Raw genomic sequence first — 19,766 nt, 5'->3', positions numbered from 1 at the left:
TGTAACAAATAAACATTTTTTGCTTTAGTCTTACACATAATGTGACATTTTGAAGTATTAGTTATCATCTGTTTTCAGCACCCTGCAATAATGACAATCCTTTGTTCTTCCTCATGCAAAAACATTTTCAAAATTTGTACATTGTACATTTCACTATTATTATACACTCTAGGCTTCCCTCAATTATACCATCTCGATCTTTAACATCTGTCTTTCTTTCTGATTTCATTTATGTCCCCAGCCCTCCTCTCTCTATTTTGGGGAGCTTCTTAATGACTGAATCAGTTTCTTTACTTGTGATTGGTTTGTTGAGGTTCTCTGTTTCTTTTCAAGTCAAAGTTGGTGTTCATTCCTTTCTTACAAGTTGTACATTTCATATACATTGTTGGGAAATTTTCAGTGATAATTTCCTCCATTAATTTTTCTCCTCCTTTTCCCTTCTCTTCTCCTTCTGGAATACCCACAACACGTATATTCGTGTGCTTCATATTGTCATTCAATTCCCTAAAGTCCTGTGATTTGTTTTTTCACACTTTCAATTTCTTCTTTTTGTTCAGTCCTTGCCTTCTTTATATCCTCCCTCAATTCATTGATTTGGTTTTTGATGAGATTTTCCATGTCTGTTCATATATTCTGAATTAATTGTTTCAGCTCCTGTATGTCATTTGAATTGTTGGTTTGTTCCTTTGACTGGGCCATCCAAAGGCCGTCAAGTCTTTTTAGAAACACAGCCACAAAAACCTCTGTTTCTTTTTTTTTTTTTTCTTTTTCCGTCAGCCCAGTGCACGCCCTCTGCTTTGACCAGGTTTAACTGAGCTGGGGGCCTATTTTTAGTAGTCAGAATTTGTTAATTAATGCAATAGTTGGTGTTTGGGTGGGCCCAGCCCCTGGTACTGGTAAAGTCTCTGTCCTTTCTCCTCTGGGAAGCAGCTTGTTGAGTAGGGGCACTGACCCCGTGGCTTGGGGAACTCACGGTTCTGGGGAGGCTTGCAGCTGGGTCAGACTGGGGTATGCTGTGTGTCTGGTCAGTGATATGGTCCCAGGAGCTGTTCTGTACTGTTTCTGGTTATTTAGTAGTTATTCTGGAGGATGAACTAAGACCTGCATGTTGCTAAGCTGCCATCTTGGCCCCTCCCTCTTTCTTCTGTTTTAATGTAAGCTGTTCGGGTGGTAAATTTCCTTTTCAGCCCTGCCTTTGCTTGATTTTTATAATTTTTGATATGCTGTCTTCTCATTTTCATTCGTCTCAAGGTATTTGTTAGTTTCTCTTGCTGTTTTTTCTTTGACCTACGAATTGTTTGAGTACGTTGTTTAGCTTCCATATATTTGTGAATTTTCCCTTTTGCCACCTGTTATTAATTTCCAGGTTCATTCCGTTCTGATCAGAGAGGGTAGTTTGTATAATTTCCTCAGTTGGATTTTGGTGAATATTACTACTTTTTTTTTTTTTTTTTAGTTTTATGTTTTTAATATCTTTGCTGAGGAAAAATTTACATATAGTGAAGTGTACATAAGTGTTCATTTTGGTGAATTTTGATATGTATATATGTACTCATTTGTGCAAAACCACAACCAGATATGCTAGTTATTTTATTGCCTTTGTATACATGTTCTGTTTATCTATTGTCCTATGAAAACTAACTGAGTCGTACTTTCACATTAAGTGTCCCAAATGTGTTAGTTTGGAAGTTGCTGAAATGCGATATACTAGAACTGGAGTAGCTTTTCTAAAGGAAAATTTATTAAATTACAAGTTCATAGTTTAAGGAAATGAAAGTATCTAAGTTAAGACACCAGCACGTATTACCTTCACTCAAGTAAGGCTGATAGGTCAGAAACACCTCTGTCAGCTGAGTAGTCACGTGACTGGCATCTGGTGGTCCCTTGTTCTGGGCCTCATCGATTTCAGCCTCTGTCCCTGTGGGGCTTCCTCACTTCACTTCTCCAGAACTGGCTGTCATCTCTTGACTTCCCTTGGCTCTCTCCAGATTCTTGCTTGCTTAACATCTCATGGCAGAGTCTGCTGGACTCCAAGCTTCTAGTAAAATATTTCTAGGTATCCCTGTAATCTCCTTAGGTTGATGCTTTTAATAACACTCATATCAGCCTTTAAGCTTCCATTAGTGTATGGGTCTTCTTCATGTAGGAGTTTTCATCTTGGTTTTAGTTCTCATTTGGAAATATAAATTTCTAATTGCAAGATGTTTATAGGAGACAGTATGTTGCAGTACAGAAAGTATTGGATTTCAAGTTTTAGCTTCACTCCTGCCACTAAATTACTAAGTAAGCCATGGCAAGTTGTTCTACACTGGGTGTATGTAACAAAAGAAACCCTGGATTAAATAAGCCTTTCCCAGAGGGTGTTTTATGGAATGCCATTCATACCGGACGATGTTACTGGGTATCATGTAAAAAGATGGTCCTATGGCTGATTAAGTATGAAAAACACTAGTTTGTTTAATCACAGTTAAAGTCTTCATTTTTTTGAGTCAGAGTCTATAATAGGGTATCATTTGAGTGTTCTTCTACTTATTGGACCATGGAATTTTTTTTAAAACATACTATCTCCTAGAAATAGTGTTTGTAGACAATAGTAAAATGCTCATTTTGTGGAAAATTTTGTACAAAAAGTGGTTTATGAAAACTCCTCTACCCAGAAGTTATCACTATTAATATTATGTTTTTCTTTCTTTGCCAAAGGCATTGTTCTCACCAAGATTGGTTACTATACTATTCCATCTATGGATGACCTTGCTAAAATTACCAATGAAAAAGGAGAGTGCATTGTGTCTGACTTCACCATTGGTCGTAAAGGTAAGTGAGAGTTGGAGTTCAAAGTGTATAAGCCACAGTGATCTGCATCGTGCTTTTGTAAGTAAGTAAAAAAAACCGCTTAATAGAATGTGTCTTTTTTTTTTGTACATTTGGGCCCATCTTTAAAATTCTTTTGTCTAAGGAGTAGATACTTTGATTGATGAACAACAAAGCAATCACTAGACCTATGTGGTTTTATGACTATTTGGCCCATTTTAGTTTTTCACAAGTAAGGAAAATACTGGAAAGGTCAAGAAATATTGAGTGAAGGGATTGAATAGAGACAGATAATCCTTTTATTCAGCTCTGTATTTTGAAGTTATTATAGTTACAATTTCCTTAGGGAAAAAAAGTCTCTTTTCGCCATATTCTGAAAAAAATAATGTGTACTGTAGCCTCAGTGCTAAGAATTGTTTGTATGGGAACATTATAGATTCCTTATAATATATATAAATACATATATATATTTACATGTATTTTTGTGTATATATATATATAATTTCAATTGTATTTCTATATTCCCCTGTTTATTTTGAAAACAACCTCTTCTGATGCATATCCAAAAGTTTGAAATTACACTTATTTCACTGTACATAGAAATTACCTGTATCCTCGTATAAGTGAAAAACTGATAAAGGAACACTTTATGTATTATTTAAGGAATTCAGCGTAATAGAATTCTCTTTTTCTGGGTTTTTAAGCTGTTTTTTTCCCATCTAAGTCAATATATAATATTTGACGTTTGGGTTCTATGTGCATATAAAGCAGACATGTGTATCAAAGTGAGCATAAGATAAAAACAGCATACAGTGTCCTTCTTGGAAAGAATTAATTTTTCAGAGGCAGAGTTGTCCAGAAGGGAGCAGAAAGCTGATTTCCTCATGAAGTAAACTAGATAAACAAAATTAAGAATAATGTTAAAGATTTATACCATAAATCATTCTCGTTTCTATCCATTTAATATATACGTGTTTTCTTTGGGTGTGTGTGAATCAAAATACTTCTAATCAAGATTATGAATTTCTGTGACTAGGATGTGTAATTCAATAAAAGGCCCTGGATTAGAAAAATAGGTAGTCTAGCTGAATAGAGGACGTTTGTCCATATTCACTTAATAAAGAGGAAGATTATTTAAAAGTCTCATTGGGCTCATATATTGACTTGGGCCTGAAAGTGATGTAATTATTTATTACGATCATAATTAAGAATATTAGAAGACTATCCATTACTGAATATTATCTTAAGGTTAAACATTGAAAAGAAATGATTATTACAAAACATATAAAAATCATTATATTTTGTGCTTCTACTATTTTGTTTGTTTGCTATTTTTGTAAGAGGGCAAAATAAGAGATCCAGTTTGTTTAATAGCATTTATTGTACCCCATAAGCTCTCTGAATCAAAAATTTTTATCAACTCTTCTGCTAAACCCAAAATTGATTTCCATGTACAGTCATTTTTTAAGATATTCAGAAACAAATCAATTGAAAAGAAAGTTGCGGCCTTGAACTGTGAAACATTTCACTTTTAACATACTCATTGAAAATCCTAGAACATCACTGTAAAGATCTTCATCTTTGTTGGCCTTCAGCTGTGAATGGATGCAGCTTTACTGTGACTTCTCCAACAATGCTTTGAAGCTCCTAATATACTGCTGGCACAGAGTTTCAAAGTCGGAATCATTCCCATAATAGGAATCTTCAATAATTAAAAATTTGGTTTGGTGGATCATAGCTCCCAAGTATTCAGTCTTTGCTTTGCTGTTTTTAATTTTACTACCTTTTGTATTCAGATCTCTCAGATTCCTTTCATCTATACACAGTTGATAATCAGATGTGGCAGTCCTCTTTGGTAACCTGCTGGGCAATGTAATTCATGGGAACATTGTGCTACTACATGCACTTTTGCCCTTGATAATCAGGAGGGCTTCCTGTCTCATAAGTGGGTGTTGTACTGTCTATCCTCCGATTATATGAAATATTTTGATCACCTAACAAGTTCTCTGAAGACTGCTTTTGCAGTAGGTGATCAATAAATGTAACCCAGACATATGAATGTGTGCAGCTGCACTGCCATCTTGTCAGGTGCAGAGAGGAACAGAGTCAGCATTGTAGATTCTCAGGAAGAGATTTAAGAAGAATGTTGTGAAGTGATAAAAATGCAGATTTTAAACTAGATAGCAGTGTAACTGATGTCACCTACAGTGTCCATGTTTTTATCATATTATGGAGAAAATAACCCACTCTAGAAGTTGCAGGTGTTTTAAAATCTTAACTTTAGAGCTGCTTGCTTCTTCTAATTGTTTAATCACTAGATTTCTGAAGTATGTATCTGCCTTCATACAGGATGAGTTTTTAACTATTTTCTCTGACTTTTAGGCTATGGTTCAATCTATTTTGAAGGAGATGTGAATTTGACAAATTTAAATTTGGATGATATTGTGCATATCCGAAGGAAAGAAGTGATTGTCTATTTAGATGATAACCAAAAACCCCCTGTTGGTGAAGGGCTAAATAGGTATGAATGTATTTACATACATAGAAAATAACCAACTGAACCACTTTTTTTGGTAGATGCAAATGGGATTATACAATATACATTCATCTGCAACTTGTGTTTTTGACTACATATATGTGTAGTGTTTGACTATTGTTTCTGTATTTTTATTTGAAAATACAAATGGTAAAGAAATGTAACACCATGTTTTTTTGTCGCTCCCAATTTCCCGTCATTATCAGGTTCGAATATCAGGGAAATTGATTATCAGTCAGTTATCAGGTTCAACTGCTAAAAAACGTGCTGGCCTCTGCATACTTTTTAGTAGTTTTTTTTTCCCCCCCTGTTTCTCCTTTGGCCAATATTTTTCACAGTATTTTATCCCAATATCCTAGCTTCTAATATCTCTTCAGGCAGGTAAAAGGACCATAGTTAAAATGAAATTTCATAGCCACATTTGGAATAGCAGTCCTGGTGTATTCAATCTTTAGTTTTTACTTTACATATTTATTAGTTTTATTTATTAATGTGACAGAGTACTTAGTCGTGTTCTAGTTACTGTACAGCAGTAAGGCATAAAAAATGAATAGATACAGTCCTTACAGTCAGATATTACCTTGAGAAGGACTACATTACCACTATTGTGATCATTTCATACTCTGATTATTAATGATTAATACTGTGATGTTCCTGCTACTTAATTTGGCAAGCATTTGTTAATAAATAACCATAGCTATCATTATGACTTTTGTTAAGTACAATAATACTTAAGACTTAAACTAAAGAATTCTTAATATTGAACTATATCTAAATAACTTGCTCAATGACTCATAACTTAAATGTTATTAAAATTAGATTGGAAATAATTGATATACTGTGGTAGTTTGAAATAAATGCAGTCTGTCTCCAGAACCAGATATTGAGTTCGTTGATGTAGAGTTAGCTCCTTATTTTTAAGCTTATTACCTGAGGAGGCAAGTCTCAAGTTTTGAAAAACTTGTAGAATAATTCTAAGGTAAAATAACTACCTTGCTTTGCAGTGTACATGTTATTTGGTTTCTGATCCTAAACCTAAAGTATTTATGCTTTACTTATTTGTACTTTTCAGGAAGGCTGAAGTTACACTTGATGGAGTTTGGCCAACAGATAAAACATCTCGTTGTTTAATAAAGAGTCCAGATCGACTTGCTGATATCAATTATGAGGGAAGACTGGAAGCAGTTTCAAGGAAACAAGGAGCTCAGTTCAAAGAGTACCGGCCTGAAACTGGTTCTTGGGTATTTAAGGTAAAGCTATTCATTCAGTTCTCATTCTAATGAACTGCAGTCACAAAATGTTTGTGTTGGAAGAGTTCTTCCCTTCCATACTCTTTATATTTACAAAATAGGGAACAGATCTGGAAATACATATGATTTGCTCCAAATTACCCAGCTGTTAAAACCCAGAGCAGTGATGAATTACTATAAACTTTATGGGCTGTAATTCAAACTCTATACCCCATCCTATGAGTGCTTAGTTCACATATATAGTTTTTTTTTATGTGGGGCATCATTAGGAACTTCAAAAATTCATGAGGCAGAATTCTTAGTCTCTCTTTAGATCAACTCTTCCTAAATAGTTGTCATTCTTACTTTTAAAGATTTCTGCAATGGAGAGATTAAGACTTTTGGCCTTCCTTGTTTTCTTCCTCTTCTAGGCCAGTTGAGTTTACAACTTGTTGAAGCTTCTTGGATAGGAAGAGAACAACTAAGCAGTAGTTAGATGTGAAAATAATAAGAGTTGTTTTGGTTTCAATTTTCTATATTAGTAATGGTATCTAAAATGACATTCTTTTATATATTAATTTAGAAATTATGTAACTAATATATGCATCAAACATTATCTACATCTTAGGTATTTTGTTCTCATTTACTCTGTTATTTCTCCTCCCCCCTCACCTTTTCTCCCACTACCCAGCCCTTTCCTCTGTCTCTTTCTCTCTCTGTTTAGGTAATCCTGCAAGGTTTTGCAAGAGCAAGTATTGTGGAAACTCTTCTAAATATAAAAGTATTAAAATTTATTTTGTTGAATTGTCCTCTTCCTTAGGTCTCCCATTTTTCTAAATATGGCCTTCAAGATTCAGATGAAGAGGAGGAAGAGCGGCCTTCCAAAACTAGTACAAAAAAGTTGAAGACTGCCCCTGTGCCTCCTACAGGCCAGACCACCCCATTCCAGATGGCTCTTAATGGCAAACCAGCACCTCCAACCCAGGTAGAGAAAGGACAATGAATTTGAATGGAATCCTTGAGACAGAAGTTGAAAGCAAGTCATTCAGCTAATACAAAGCTTTTTTATGACCTCTGGAACTTTGAAGAGTACAAATATATTGGCAATCATGCTGAGACAAGTACAAGGGAGGGTATGAGGTGGTGCTGGCATCTGTTTTTTACTTAAGATTTAAAGAATTCTCTTGTTGTTTGGATTATTCCTTCTACAGATTGTCATTCTTAAGCATGACCTTCTTTTTCATTTGGACTTGCTGAATTCTGTTCTTTGATCAACCTAATATAGCATTTTGTTCATGTGGGTTGATGAGAAGTAATTCCAACTTTTGTTGACTACCCGATGTGCAGTATAATCTTGTTCTTTACTTCCAATGGTTTTATAAGAAATTAAATTAGCTTTCTGCAAAGGTTTTTAGCTCCATTTTTCTTAAGTTATTTACTTATACTTCAAGTGATCTCTTCATATTTGTATTTTAACAATACATATCTTTATGAAAATAAAGTTTTAGAATACAAATGAATTATTTGGCTTGGGGAGAGTAGGTGCTGCACTGTTTATTGCAATTACTTGTATCATTCTCTTAGTATTGTTATCTAGTATAGACCTTTTGCCTTACAGGGAAAGTTTTGTAATTTAAATATCAGGTAGTTTCCTTGAATGCCAACTCATAAAGAGTTTTACTTTAATTTTTATCATGTTTCTATTTCATCAGGTTATAAAGATATTTTTTCTTTGTTGCCACATTCCCTCAAAGAAGAGTTCTTGATATAAGATTTCTTTGTAAAGCACCCTCTACCTCTCAGCTGCTAAAAGCTGGACCTTTGGAATATCCTGCACTACAATTCTTATAGCTGCTGAAGTGTGCAATTTTTATGTTTTATTAAATTCTTTCTTGGGAGGCATTTTCTGGAGAATGTTGTCTATGTATCTTCATGCTTGCGCGTACAGGTGAGGGGAGGGTATGATAAAGTGGAAGTTGAATCTAAGTTGACTTTTATTTGTATAATCTTTGTAGCATTTAGAATACTCCTAAGAAACCTCTTCTGAGCTAAAGAAATGCTGTAAAATGGACTTGGTTTTTTTCCCCCAGTATCTGTGTTCATTTTGTCTGAATCCTATGCCTTGTTAAAGCCCTTTCTTTCTAAAGTGTTTTTTGACCTTATATTACATGTATTTCTTAGGGGAACAGTCAGGTAACCTTCTTGTTTGCTAATGAATGTAATGTGTAGGACCCTAAAGATACATCTGAAAAAGAAAAGCTTCATATTTGGGCACATTTATATGATATTTGTTAGAATACAAATAGAAGAGGACTGTAAAACCCTCTAACAACACTTTAGCTGTTGAAAAACCAAGAATGGAAAACATTCAGAAGTGTAAGATTCTAACAAGAAAGTAAGTAGTAGAGATTCAAAATGGGCAAATAGAATACAGTGACTAGGAAACTTTTCCAGCATATCTCCTTTAACTGAAGAAGTGAGTGGTCTTTGTTGTTTTAGTTGGGGGATAGCAGAAATGGGTAAAGGTCTCCATATATACTAGGCCTTAGGTTTTTTTTTAACTTGAATTATTTTTGAAGGCCTTGAGCTTAGTTTTACTAGAGCAGTAATGTGAAACTCTAAAGAATCCTTCCTTTTATACTGCCTGCTGACCCAGATGAAGTAGGTGGAAAATGCCAGTGGTTGCAGTTTTTAAACGTTAGCACCAAAGACCCTAATTTTTTGTCTTACAAGGGGAAAATTACTAAACCATCTAAATAAACTTGGAACAGGCCACACATTCACCTTAGCCCAGCATCAAAATGGCCACCTGAAGAGGCTGATTTCCATGATATAGTATTCTTATCGTATTTTTTCCCATATACAACCTCAGAATTTCTATTATTTTATTTTTAATTTTTCTCTAGGTACTTAGGAAGGGATATATGCTTGTTTACTGGTCATATTAATCCTCCTACCCTTTTTTTTTTTTTTTTACATTTTGTATTGTGAAATATATACCAAAAAAGCGGTAATTTCAAAATACATTTTAAAAAGTAGTTTTAGAACATATTTTTAAGTATGGTATAGAGTTACAGCTCCACAATTTCAGGTATTTCCTTCTAGCTGCTTGCTCTAAGACACTGAAGACTAAAAAGAAATGTCAATATAACCTATCTTCTCTGTTACAATGATTACTGAATCATTATCTTCTTGGTTACAATTCCTCCTCCTTTGATCCTTCTCCCAATCTTTAAGGATATTTGACAGACTGTTCTAACTTCTTCATGTTGGAAAGGGGTGTCTGCATTATGGGGTAGAGGTATGCAACTGGTTGATGCTCTCTGGTACCTCTGGATTTCAGGGCTTATCTAGCCTACAAATCATCTGGAGGTTTTTAAGTTTCTGAAAAATAAACTTAGTGAGTGAAACTTCTACAGAGTCTCAGATAGAGCCCTGGGTATTTTTTAGCGTTTACAAAAATATTGTTGGTTGAAGCTTGACATACTGGCAGTTAGCAAAATCTAGCTGAAATGTGCATAATAGTAACCTCCAGAGCAACCTCTTGACTCTATGGAAATCTCTTAGCCACTGATACCTTATTTTGTTGTATTTATTTTCCCCCTTTTGGTTACGTAGGCATCGTTATCCAATGGTGCCAGGGCCAGGCTCATCTCTGGGAGTCATGTCTCACATGGTGATATGGGATGATGTTAATGATTTTACTTGTAGAGTTGTGCTTAGAGACAGAGAGAGAGAGAGGCCACATCTGAGCAACAAGTTCTCTGGAAGTAACTTTTAGGCATAATCGTAGGTAGTCTTAGTTTATCCCACTACCTTTTACATATTATCCTCAGACTCCTTTCCAGCTTGCTTTTGCTGTTAAATGAGCAATTAAATCTAAACAACCAAAAAACCTAAAGGTAACTACATTTTCATGTAATCCAGCTTCCTATACCCTTTTAGGTTAGAGAAAATGTTGGCAGAAAAACCTTCATCTCAGATGAATTAAGATAGTTTTAGAAAAATTTGTTCTATAATTAAAACAATGTTTCCAGAATCATAGGTCTGAGATCCAGTTCCCAGCGGCTTCTTCAGAATACCCCAGTGAGCTGGAGTTGATTCCATAGATCTGGCATGGGACTCTGGAATATTTATCTTTTAAAAGCTTTTTCCTGTATGTGTAATCAGATTTCAGACCTCAGACCATTGGCACTCAGATAAAGATACATGTAACTTTTACTTTGGTCTTACTTATTTATTTCTTAATGTGTTTTCATTGTAAAATATAAACCCAAAGCAAAGAAAGAAAAAAGCAGTAATTTTAAAAGCACACTTCAACAAGTAATTATAGAACAGATGCCAGAGTTCATCCTGGACTATTATTTCACCATCTCAGATTTTTCCTTCTAGATGCTCCCAAAACACTGGAGGCTAGAAAGGAATATTATCAGCAGCTGTACTCGTTTGTTAAAGCCTATTTTCTCTGTTATACCTCCTTTTTCTCCTTTAATCCTTCTCCCAATCCGTAGGAATCTCTTGGTAATTCCCATTCTGACTTTTTCCTCTTGAGAGGGGATGGCCACACTAAAGGATAGGGAGATGAAACTGATTGGTAATCTTGAAGAGGCTAATCCCTCTCAGTTTCAGGATTTGTCTGATTTAGGAACACCCCAGAAATTATATGTTCCAGAAAGGCAAACCTAGTGCATGAAACTTTTTTCAAAAAAAACCTTTTTTATTATGAAATATGACATATATACAGAAAAGTTATAAATTTCAAAGTACAGTTTAGCAAGTAGTTATAGAGCAAAGATCAAAGTTTAGTATGGGTTACAGTTCTAGAGTCTTAGAGCCCTGAGTTTTCTTCACGATTTCCAGGAATGCTGTTCGATAGGCCTTGTCATACCATGGCAATTTGCAGTCTCTGGCTAAAGCTTACATAGGAGTAACCTTCAGAGTGACCTCTCGACTCTATTAGAAATCTCTTAGCCACTGAAACCTTATTTTGTTACATTTTTCCCCCTTTTGGTTAAGAAGTCTTTCTCAATCCCATGATGCCAGGACCAGGTTCATCTCTGGGAGTCATGTCCCACATTCCCAGGGAGGTGCATGAAACTTACAGAGTCTTAGTTTGAGCCGTAAATGTTCCTGAGAGTCTACAGGGAATGATGTCCATTGGGGTTTAACAAACCATGGCAGTTAGCACTGTCTAACTGAAGCTTGCCTAAGAGTAACCTCCAATGTAGCCTCTTATTTATTTATTTATTTATTATAAACAAGCATATGTATAAATATTCTTGACATAGAACATTCTTGACATGTTTACAATCAGCGGCTCACAATATCGCCACATAGTTATATATTCGTCACCATGATCACCTTTTTGAACACATGCATCTCTCCAGCAAAAGAAAGGAAAAAAAAAAAAAACTCACATGCCATACCCCTTATCCCTCCTTCTCATTGACCACTAGTATTTCAGTCTATTCAATTTATTTTAACCTTTGTTCCCCCTATTATTTATTTCTTATCTGTGTTTCTTACTCATCTGTCCATACTGTAGGTAAAAGGAGCATCAGACACAAGGTTTTCACAATCACATAGTCACATTGCAAAAGCTATATCATTATACAATCATCTTCAAGAAACGCATTATATAGATATCTCCTTTTTAGTTTAGGTGTATTAGAGTGACAAGATAGGGGAAGTATCTGAAACTGTAAATCTATGTTCCAGTAGCCAGAATAGCCTCTTGCCTCTATTTGATCTCTTTCAGCTACTGATTCCTTATTTTATTACACATCTTTTTCCCATTTTGGTCCGGAAAGCATTGTCTGTCCCATGGTGCCAGAATCAGACTCATCCCAGAGAGTCATTCCCGACATTGTCAGGGAGACTTTTGCCCCTGGATATAGCATCCCATGTAGCAGGGAGGATAATAATTTTCCTTGCAGAGTTGGAGTCTTATTTTGAGGTCTAACTACTGTTCAGCACTATAAGGGAGAGTAGTTAAATTGCTCAGAAACTCAACATTTATTCAAATAATTTTAATTTTAAAGAAGGAAAAAAGTGATTATAATTAGAAGAAAATCTCATATGTTCCATATACTTTTATTTGAAATAAAATGGCAGCTATATAAATGGAAATATTTATAAAATGAAATATTTATATGAATATATGTAAAATATATATATTTTAATATAAAATACAGGTATTTCTATGGTTTTTTTTTTACACACGCAATAATTTTATTGTCACAAGCTTTTTTCCCAGATATAATTGAAGGATGGATTCATTTTCTTAGTTCATCAGCCTGAAATCTTTTTTTAAAATTAATTTTAATGTCCAATTAAAATTATAAATATTGAGGTCTATCTTCCCATAGTAATCCAGTATCCCTTGGGTGTATGTGTAGACAAAAGACACATTTGTTCGTACGTATTTGTAAGTAATGACCCTTGAAACCCTGGCATGGAATTTCTCATTAGAAGGGCATAATATTATCAAGAGGGCTGATTTTCAAGCAAAATGAATCTATATTGCTCTGTACAGTTAGGAAACAGGTTGTTTTGGAGGCAATAAGAGCAGTAGTTATACTGGATCAAATTATTAGGCCGAGAGGACAGTATGAATTACTTTAACATCTGTTTGATCTTGGACTGGTTGTTCACTGTTTGTTAAATAGGATATCTTGATATACCTCACTATACTGATTTAAGCGGTGCTTTATCTTTAGGGTATTGGCAGCTTTGTTTGTATAAGGAAGATTCTTTTGACTTGGAGAATAGAGGGTTCTCAAGTCATTGAACCATAGTCATAATTCTTTTATCTCAACCTTCCATATACTCACGTATTTGTTTGACAGATATTGTCTGTGTACTTTGGTATTTGTCAGACACCATACTGGTGTTCAGAAATAAGTAAGATGTGATCCTGTATTCAAGAGATTACTGTTTAGGAAGGGGAAAGTACAAATGATATCCTTTTGGCTTCTCCCAGTTCATGCTTTTCTTTTCCATAGACCTCTCAGGAATGGGATGGGAGGTAGTTTCCTTTTCTTTTCCCCATTTAAGTTCCTCTGAGCATCATTTTTTATTAGTGTACTTTTCTTTCCAGTTCTAACTTTGAAGAAGGACTCAACCACCTAAGATATCTTTGAAAATAATTTCAGAGACTTTTTGCAGGGTATTCATTGCAATTGTTTATGTATACTTTAACAAAATTCATGTATAGGTTTCTAGGAACATGCCACATCCTCGTAGTTTCATAGTAATTTCCTCTTGTCCACTTAATTAAATAATTATATCTGGTAGCTTTTGAAGTCTGTGCATGAGGGTAGAACAAATGAAACCTTGATCTTAACATTCTTCTAAAAGATATGCTAGTACCCTTACATCTTCAGTCTAGTATTTGATGATATCTTCCTATTTTGCCTAAAAGTGTTATATATGCGCACCTTTTCCTGTTTGTACTGTTCCTTTGTTGAGTAGTAAGTTGGAACCATTCTCTCCTTCCTTTCTTCCCTCCCATCCTTACTTCTTCTTGTTCTTTAATATTTTTGAGTTGCTTTTTCTACTATGTACCAGGCATTAGGCAATCAGTGAATATTGAACTGAACTGAACTATGTGCTTGGTGTGAGATATAGAAAACTGTAGGCTATAATCCCTGTTCTCAAGCCTTGACAATCTGGTGGGATATGCTGTTGTATGTATGCAAGAAATTATAATACATTGTGAGATGTGATATAAAACAAGTGTAAATAGGGTGTTACAGGAACCCAACAGTAGAGGGTATCCTAACTGGCAGGTTGACAGGATCAGGAGTAAAAGAACTTTTCCAAAGTTGAATTACTATGTTAAAAATGGACATTTTAGGGAACCTGTGGTATGAGTGTTTGAAGGTGTTTTCTTAGAATTATTTTAATTGTAAATGCAATCATCATCACCAGGACTTAATCTTTTTTTTTCTTTCTTCTTTTCCCTTTCTTCAGCATTTTAAAACATACAAGCAGTGAGAACAACCTGTAACCTCCCCAGTAGGTGAAATACAGTTTCATCATTGCTTTTGAACCATTATATAGCCTCTGTGAATTTTGTTAGAGCAGTCCTTGGGGATCATTCACATCTTAAGTAGCAATTCACCAAATGTCCAACACAAGTTTTTCTGAGATTGTAAATGGGAGTACCATTCAAGATAAAGTTGAAAAATTACACTAATGGTTGTTTCTTAGTCCAAAAAATCATGAAAACCTTTTCTTTCTACTACCTGTTGTACACTAGAATGCATTTGAAGTTTAGCATACTATGCCACTTGTAAAAAATGGAACAAAAATTGTGTGAGGATAAAAAGGTGCAAATGATATCATGATAAGAAAAATAATTGGTAGACTTTTTGATTTGAAAATGTTTTATAAAGTGTTTTAGTCATTAAACATTTTACCAGGTCATATGTAAGCTTTGGGCATATTTAATAAATTTTGCTGAACCATTTATTTTAGTATGTACTTCAATTTTATGAGTGTTTGACTTTTCAAACTATAGCTAACTGTCTTTACAACTGCTGAATAAATGTAAATATAATTCGACCCTTTTAAACATAAATGGATTATTCTCAGATTAAAATTGTTTCTAATATTACTTTGTTTTTACTTTTGGTAAATAGGGTAGACATTCCTTATATGTTTCATGTTTATTGCACAGATAGAACCCCACCTGTCCTTAGGATTCAGTCACCCAAAAGGTAAATCAAGGCCTAAACTTGTAGCAACCAGAAATTGAGTTCTAGATGTTTTCTTTAAGAAAATGCATAGTTACTGAAGATTTGATCAACCTTTTGTTCTCTTTTTCCAATGACTTCTGGCTACAAGGCAGAAGTAAACCTGTGTAAATCGGAAAATTATAGTTGCTAGCTAAATCAGGTAAGGCATAATTTTTGCGTGTCAAGACCACCATTTGCTTCAGTCTGGATCATTGACTTTAATAAGTTCCTAGAGAACCAAATAATCTAGTACTTATGTGGGAATTTTGGAATAATTTTCATATCCTCTTTAGCAAATATGCTGCCTCATCTCATTACAGATTGTGCAGAATCTGATATCTGATAATGCTTTGTCATATAGTGAGTAAACTGGATTTGGTCTGGAAGCCTTATGTCTGTTTATTATAATTTAATACTGCTTCCTTAATCTTTCTACAGAGCAAGAGCCCAGAGGTGGAACAGTTAGGGAGGGTTGTGGAATTGGACAGTGACATGATAGATATCACCCAGGAGCCAGTTTTGGATTCTATGTTAGAAGAGAGCATCCCTGAGGATCAAGAACCTGTGTCAGCCTCAACACATATTGCATCTTCTCTGGGAATTAATCCACATGTCTTACAGGTGAAATCCTAACCCATCCTTATGTCAACAGGAGGGCAAAGTATTTTATCTTGAGAACTTGTATAGCATCAGGCCTTGATTATTCACTCAAGAGCATTGAGTGCTAACTGGAATGAGATAAAACAGGAAATGGCCAGTGTTTGGGTCTCATATTCCTATTCAGAGAGACCAGAATCAGAAGACATGGCTTCAGGCCTTACCTACACAAAATTCAGGAGACGTGGGATCCTAGTCCCAGTTTTTCATTTTGTTTTGCATGGGCAGACACCAGGAATCGAACCCGGGGGTCTCCAGCATGGCAGGTGAGAACTCTGCCACTGTACCACCATTGCCTGCCCTGGTCCCAGTTTTTAACCATTGCTGTGTGATTTTAGGCAAGTCATTTAACACCTTGTGAGCCCTGATTTTCTTAACTATAAAATGTTGCTTGTTTACTCCACAGGGTGCTTTTGAGGCTTTGTAAATTGCTCCACAAAAGTTAAAAGTTAATAAAACTTGGGAGCTAAGGTTACTTTAAGCTCTGCCTCAACTTCATGCCCATGCCTTTTGGTATGTTATGAATTTACCTTTTGGCTTACATTTGAGTGTTAAATAATTCGTTCAGCAAACGTGAGCAATTGTTGTGTGCCAGTCTCTAGTGAGACTGTAAATACAGACATGCAGTATAATAGAATCAGTCATATGAATGTAATACTAACTCTGACACAGCGTTGTAGTAGTTTATTGATCTTTGTAAACTGCATTTTTCGTTTATGGCCTTTGCGATTTGGGGAGCACATTCATTCTATAGATAATTGCCTTTTTTAGATCATGAAAGCATCATTGCTCGCTGATGAAGAAGATGTAGATATGGTCCTGGATCAACGCTTCAACCGCCTTCCTTCCAAAGCAGATACTTCTCAAGAAATTTGTTCTCCCAGACTCCCCATTTCAGCGTCTCACTCGTCGAAATCCCGCTCAATAGGTACTGTAAAATAAGATGTTGTTTTACAAGAAAGCTGTGGAGCTGTGGAGTCCTGCTTCATAACTATGAAGTTATATTTATCATTGAAAGTTTATACAATTTATACAGTATAATCAGTTTATACAATTTCTTCTTCTGAGCTGAGTCGACTTCTCTGGGAAATAGTCCCCTAAAGGCCATACCTGTGACATAAGGATGCTAAGAAAAATGGCATTCTTAATGTCTATTGCATGACCAGCTTTTAAAAGCTATGATTAGCTCTGCTGGTGCCAGTGCAGAAGAAGAGAAAAAACACTTCTGCTTTATTTGGGGCCATACTTTTGTTTGCATGTGAATGTGAGTTAGATGGTAAACTTAGAATTCCTAATTTTCATCAAACCGTACTTAGAGAAATCAGCAAGTTGTCCTGTACTGTACTCTTTCTGTGCAGTTCTAACATCCCTGTTGCCTTCTAGAAACAAATATTGCCTCTCAAAGTGTACAAAACTTGTTACAGTAATGCTTTTTTCTAAACCTTCACAAATACCCAGAGAGGTGACCAAGTGTTTGATTTTAATGCTTTTGCTTTTCTCTTCAACTCTACTTGTAAACTACATGAAGTTAGAGATATAGAGTATTGACGTCAACAAAGGACTTAAGCAAATATCATTTCAAAACATTTGAAAGCTAGAGGAACCAGAAAGATTTGTTGCCTTAAAAAAGTGTGTTTTGAAAATCATTGCTTTTTTTCTTTTCTTTGTCTGTATTTTACAACTAAAAAATGGTTTAAAAAAACTATAGGCAGTTATAGTAATATTAGATAGAATAAATTCCTGAAATTAAAAAAAATTAAATGTCTATTTTTCAATTATTTTGTGTCCTTATTCACTTTGTTTTTAAATATATATATTTTCAATAGTTTACTCAATATAATCTGTAAGTATCAAATAATGTAAGTATAAAACTTTCATAATAATGTCTTCCATAATGAGCAATACATACAAATGTCGTACAACTTTAGTAACTCCATGCTATAGACGGGAACTATAAAATTGAAAAATAGGCAGAAGTAACAAGAACTGTCCTTTTGAGAAGCACATATGCCCTCACAAGATACCTCTGTGTTTTCATTTCATTTCCTTAGTTTTAGGATTAAAAATTGGAATTTGAGGGTTTTTTGTGTACTAAAGAACTTTTTGTGTGAACTAAAGGGTTACATTTGGGATTCTGATAAGAGCATGAGCATTGGTGTCAGGTTTAACTGGGCTTATTTCCCTTTCCTGCCACTTAGTATCTTTGTGGATTTGGGAAAGTCACTTATCTGAGCCCTGTTTTCTCTTCTCTGTAATGAGGGTGATAGTTATGTTTATCATTTAAAGTTACTGAAGAGTTAAAAGAAATAATCAGTTTATACAATATGCTGCAGATAAGAACGAGATAATTTTAAATAACAGTAGTAGAGCTTTTCTATTAATATTATTGATACTGCTATTGTTATTGAACTAATCATTAGAATTTCTGCCTAGATTTCCTGGTTAAAAGAGTGATTTTTGCAGAATCTGCATCTGTTTATAGCTGTCTATATCTGGTTTCATTAGTTTGATAGAAATGTGTGTGATTCTGTGCTCACTGATTTTTTTTGTTCAAAAAATCATTGACTGTATTTCCTAAATCTTTCCTCCCCTCATTTCAGTTGGTGGGTTACTGCAATCAAAATATACAAGTGGAGCTTTTCTTTCACCAAGTGCCTCTGTGCAAGAATGTCACACTTCCAGAGCAACATCTTTAATGAATATCCCATCCACATCCCCTTGGTCTGTCCCTCCACCCCTTATCTCTGTGTTTACAGTGCCTAGCCCAGCCCCTGAGGTTCACTTGAAAACAGTGGGTACACGTAGGCAGCCAGGACTTGTCCCTCTTGAAAAGTCTGTCACTTATGGCAAGGGAAAACTTTTGATGGACATGGCCTTATTTATGGGACGCTCATTTCGGGTTGGTTGGGGCCCCAATTGGATTCTCACTAATATCGGAGAACAGCTGAATGGCTTCTGTGAACAGGAAAATCATCAGATTGCTGATTCTATGGAGTATGGATTCCTGCCAAATCCAGTAGCTGTTAAATCGTGAGTCACATTTCTTGATGTTTTTGAAGAAAGGCAGTATGGTAGATGAGAAAAAGCTGTTCATTACCAAGAAACCCAAGAACAGGACCATGCTTTGTAATTTTTCTGGGTATGTTCTTAGAGTAATCTTAAACAGCATAAGCTATTTGTAAAATTACAAATTGAAATTATTAATAAGGTAATTAATTGTTTGGACAATCAGATATGACAAGTGTGTAATACTTACCTAATTATAAAGTTTAGTTGAAAGAGTATCAGGCGTCTCATGAATACGTTTCTGTACAATTTGCACCATTAATGTTCATGTATGCTTCTATTTCTGTGAATAATTTATACATCTGCCTTTAGATTCTGTACGCTTTTCTAGTAGTTATCAGCCAGTATGTATAGAGTATTTTTATGTAAAACATTTAATATGTATTTTCCTGTTTAATTTTTTCAAGTTTAAAAAAAGATTTTTAAAGCAGTTTTAGATTTATACAAAAATTGTGCAGAAAAAATGTAGTGACTATAAATAACATCTTTCCTAAATTTAAATGTATAGTTTGCTCTATTAGCCTCTTGGATTAGTGTGGTACATTTGTTACATTTGGTGAAACATTATTATTAACTAAAGTCCATAGTTTTCAATGGAGTTGACTTTCTGTGTTACACACTTCTATGCGTTTTGACAAATTCATGTTGTGTGTTCACCATTATAATGTCATATAGCATAGTTCCCCCCAAATGCCCTGTGCTCCACTTATCTCTCCCCTGAACCCC

General features: G+C 34.9%; 1 protein-coding gene across 6 annotated transcripts in view; it reads left to right on the top strand.

Annotated features, from left to right (window-relative positions):
• Positions 1-19,766, top strand: part of NUP98 (nucleoporin 98 and 96 precursor) — a 195,109-nt gene that overhangs the window by 103,650 nt on the left and 71,693 nt on the right. For all 6 annotated transcript variants that reach the window (XM_077113751.1, XM_077113750.1, XM_077113749.1 and 3 more), the window contains exons 17-23: positions 2,701-2,814; positions 5,194-5,332; positions 6,420-6,597; positions 7,397-7,561; positions 15,756-15,938; positions 16,746-16,902; positions 18,575-19,004. In XM_077113751.1, the coding sequence (XP_076969866.1) occupies positions 2,701-2,814; positions 5,194-5,332; positions 6,420-6,597; positions 7,397-7,561; positions 15,756-15,938; positions 16,746-16,902; positions 18,575-19,004 (1,366 nt within the window). The remainder of the gene's footprint in view (positions 1-2,700; positions 2,815-5,193; positions 5,333-6,419; positions 6,598-7,396; positions 7,562-15,755; positions 15,939-16,745; positions 16,903-18,574; positions 19,005-19,766) is intronic.

Source organism: Tamandua tetradactyla, chromosome 8 (genome assembly GCF_023851605.1).
Source record: "Tamandua tetradactyla isolate mTamTet1 chromosome 8, mTamTet1.pri, whole genome shotgun sequence".
NCBI classification, from domain to species: domain Eukaryota; kingdom Metazoa; phylum Chordata; class Mammalia; order Pilosa; family Myrmecophagidae; genus Tamandua; species Tamandua tetradactyla.
This window is presented reverse-complemented; position numbering and strand designations above follow the sequence as displayed.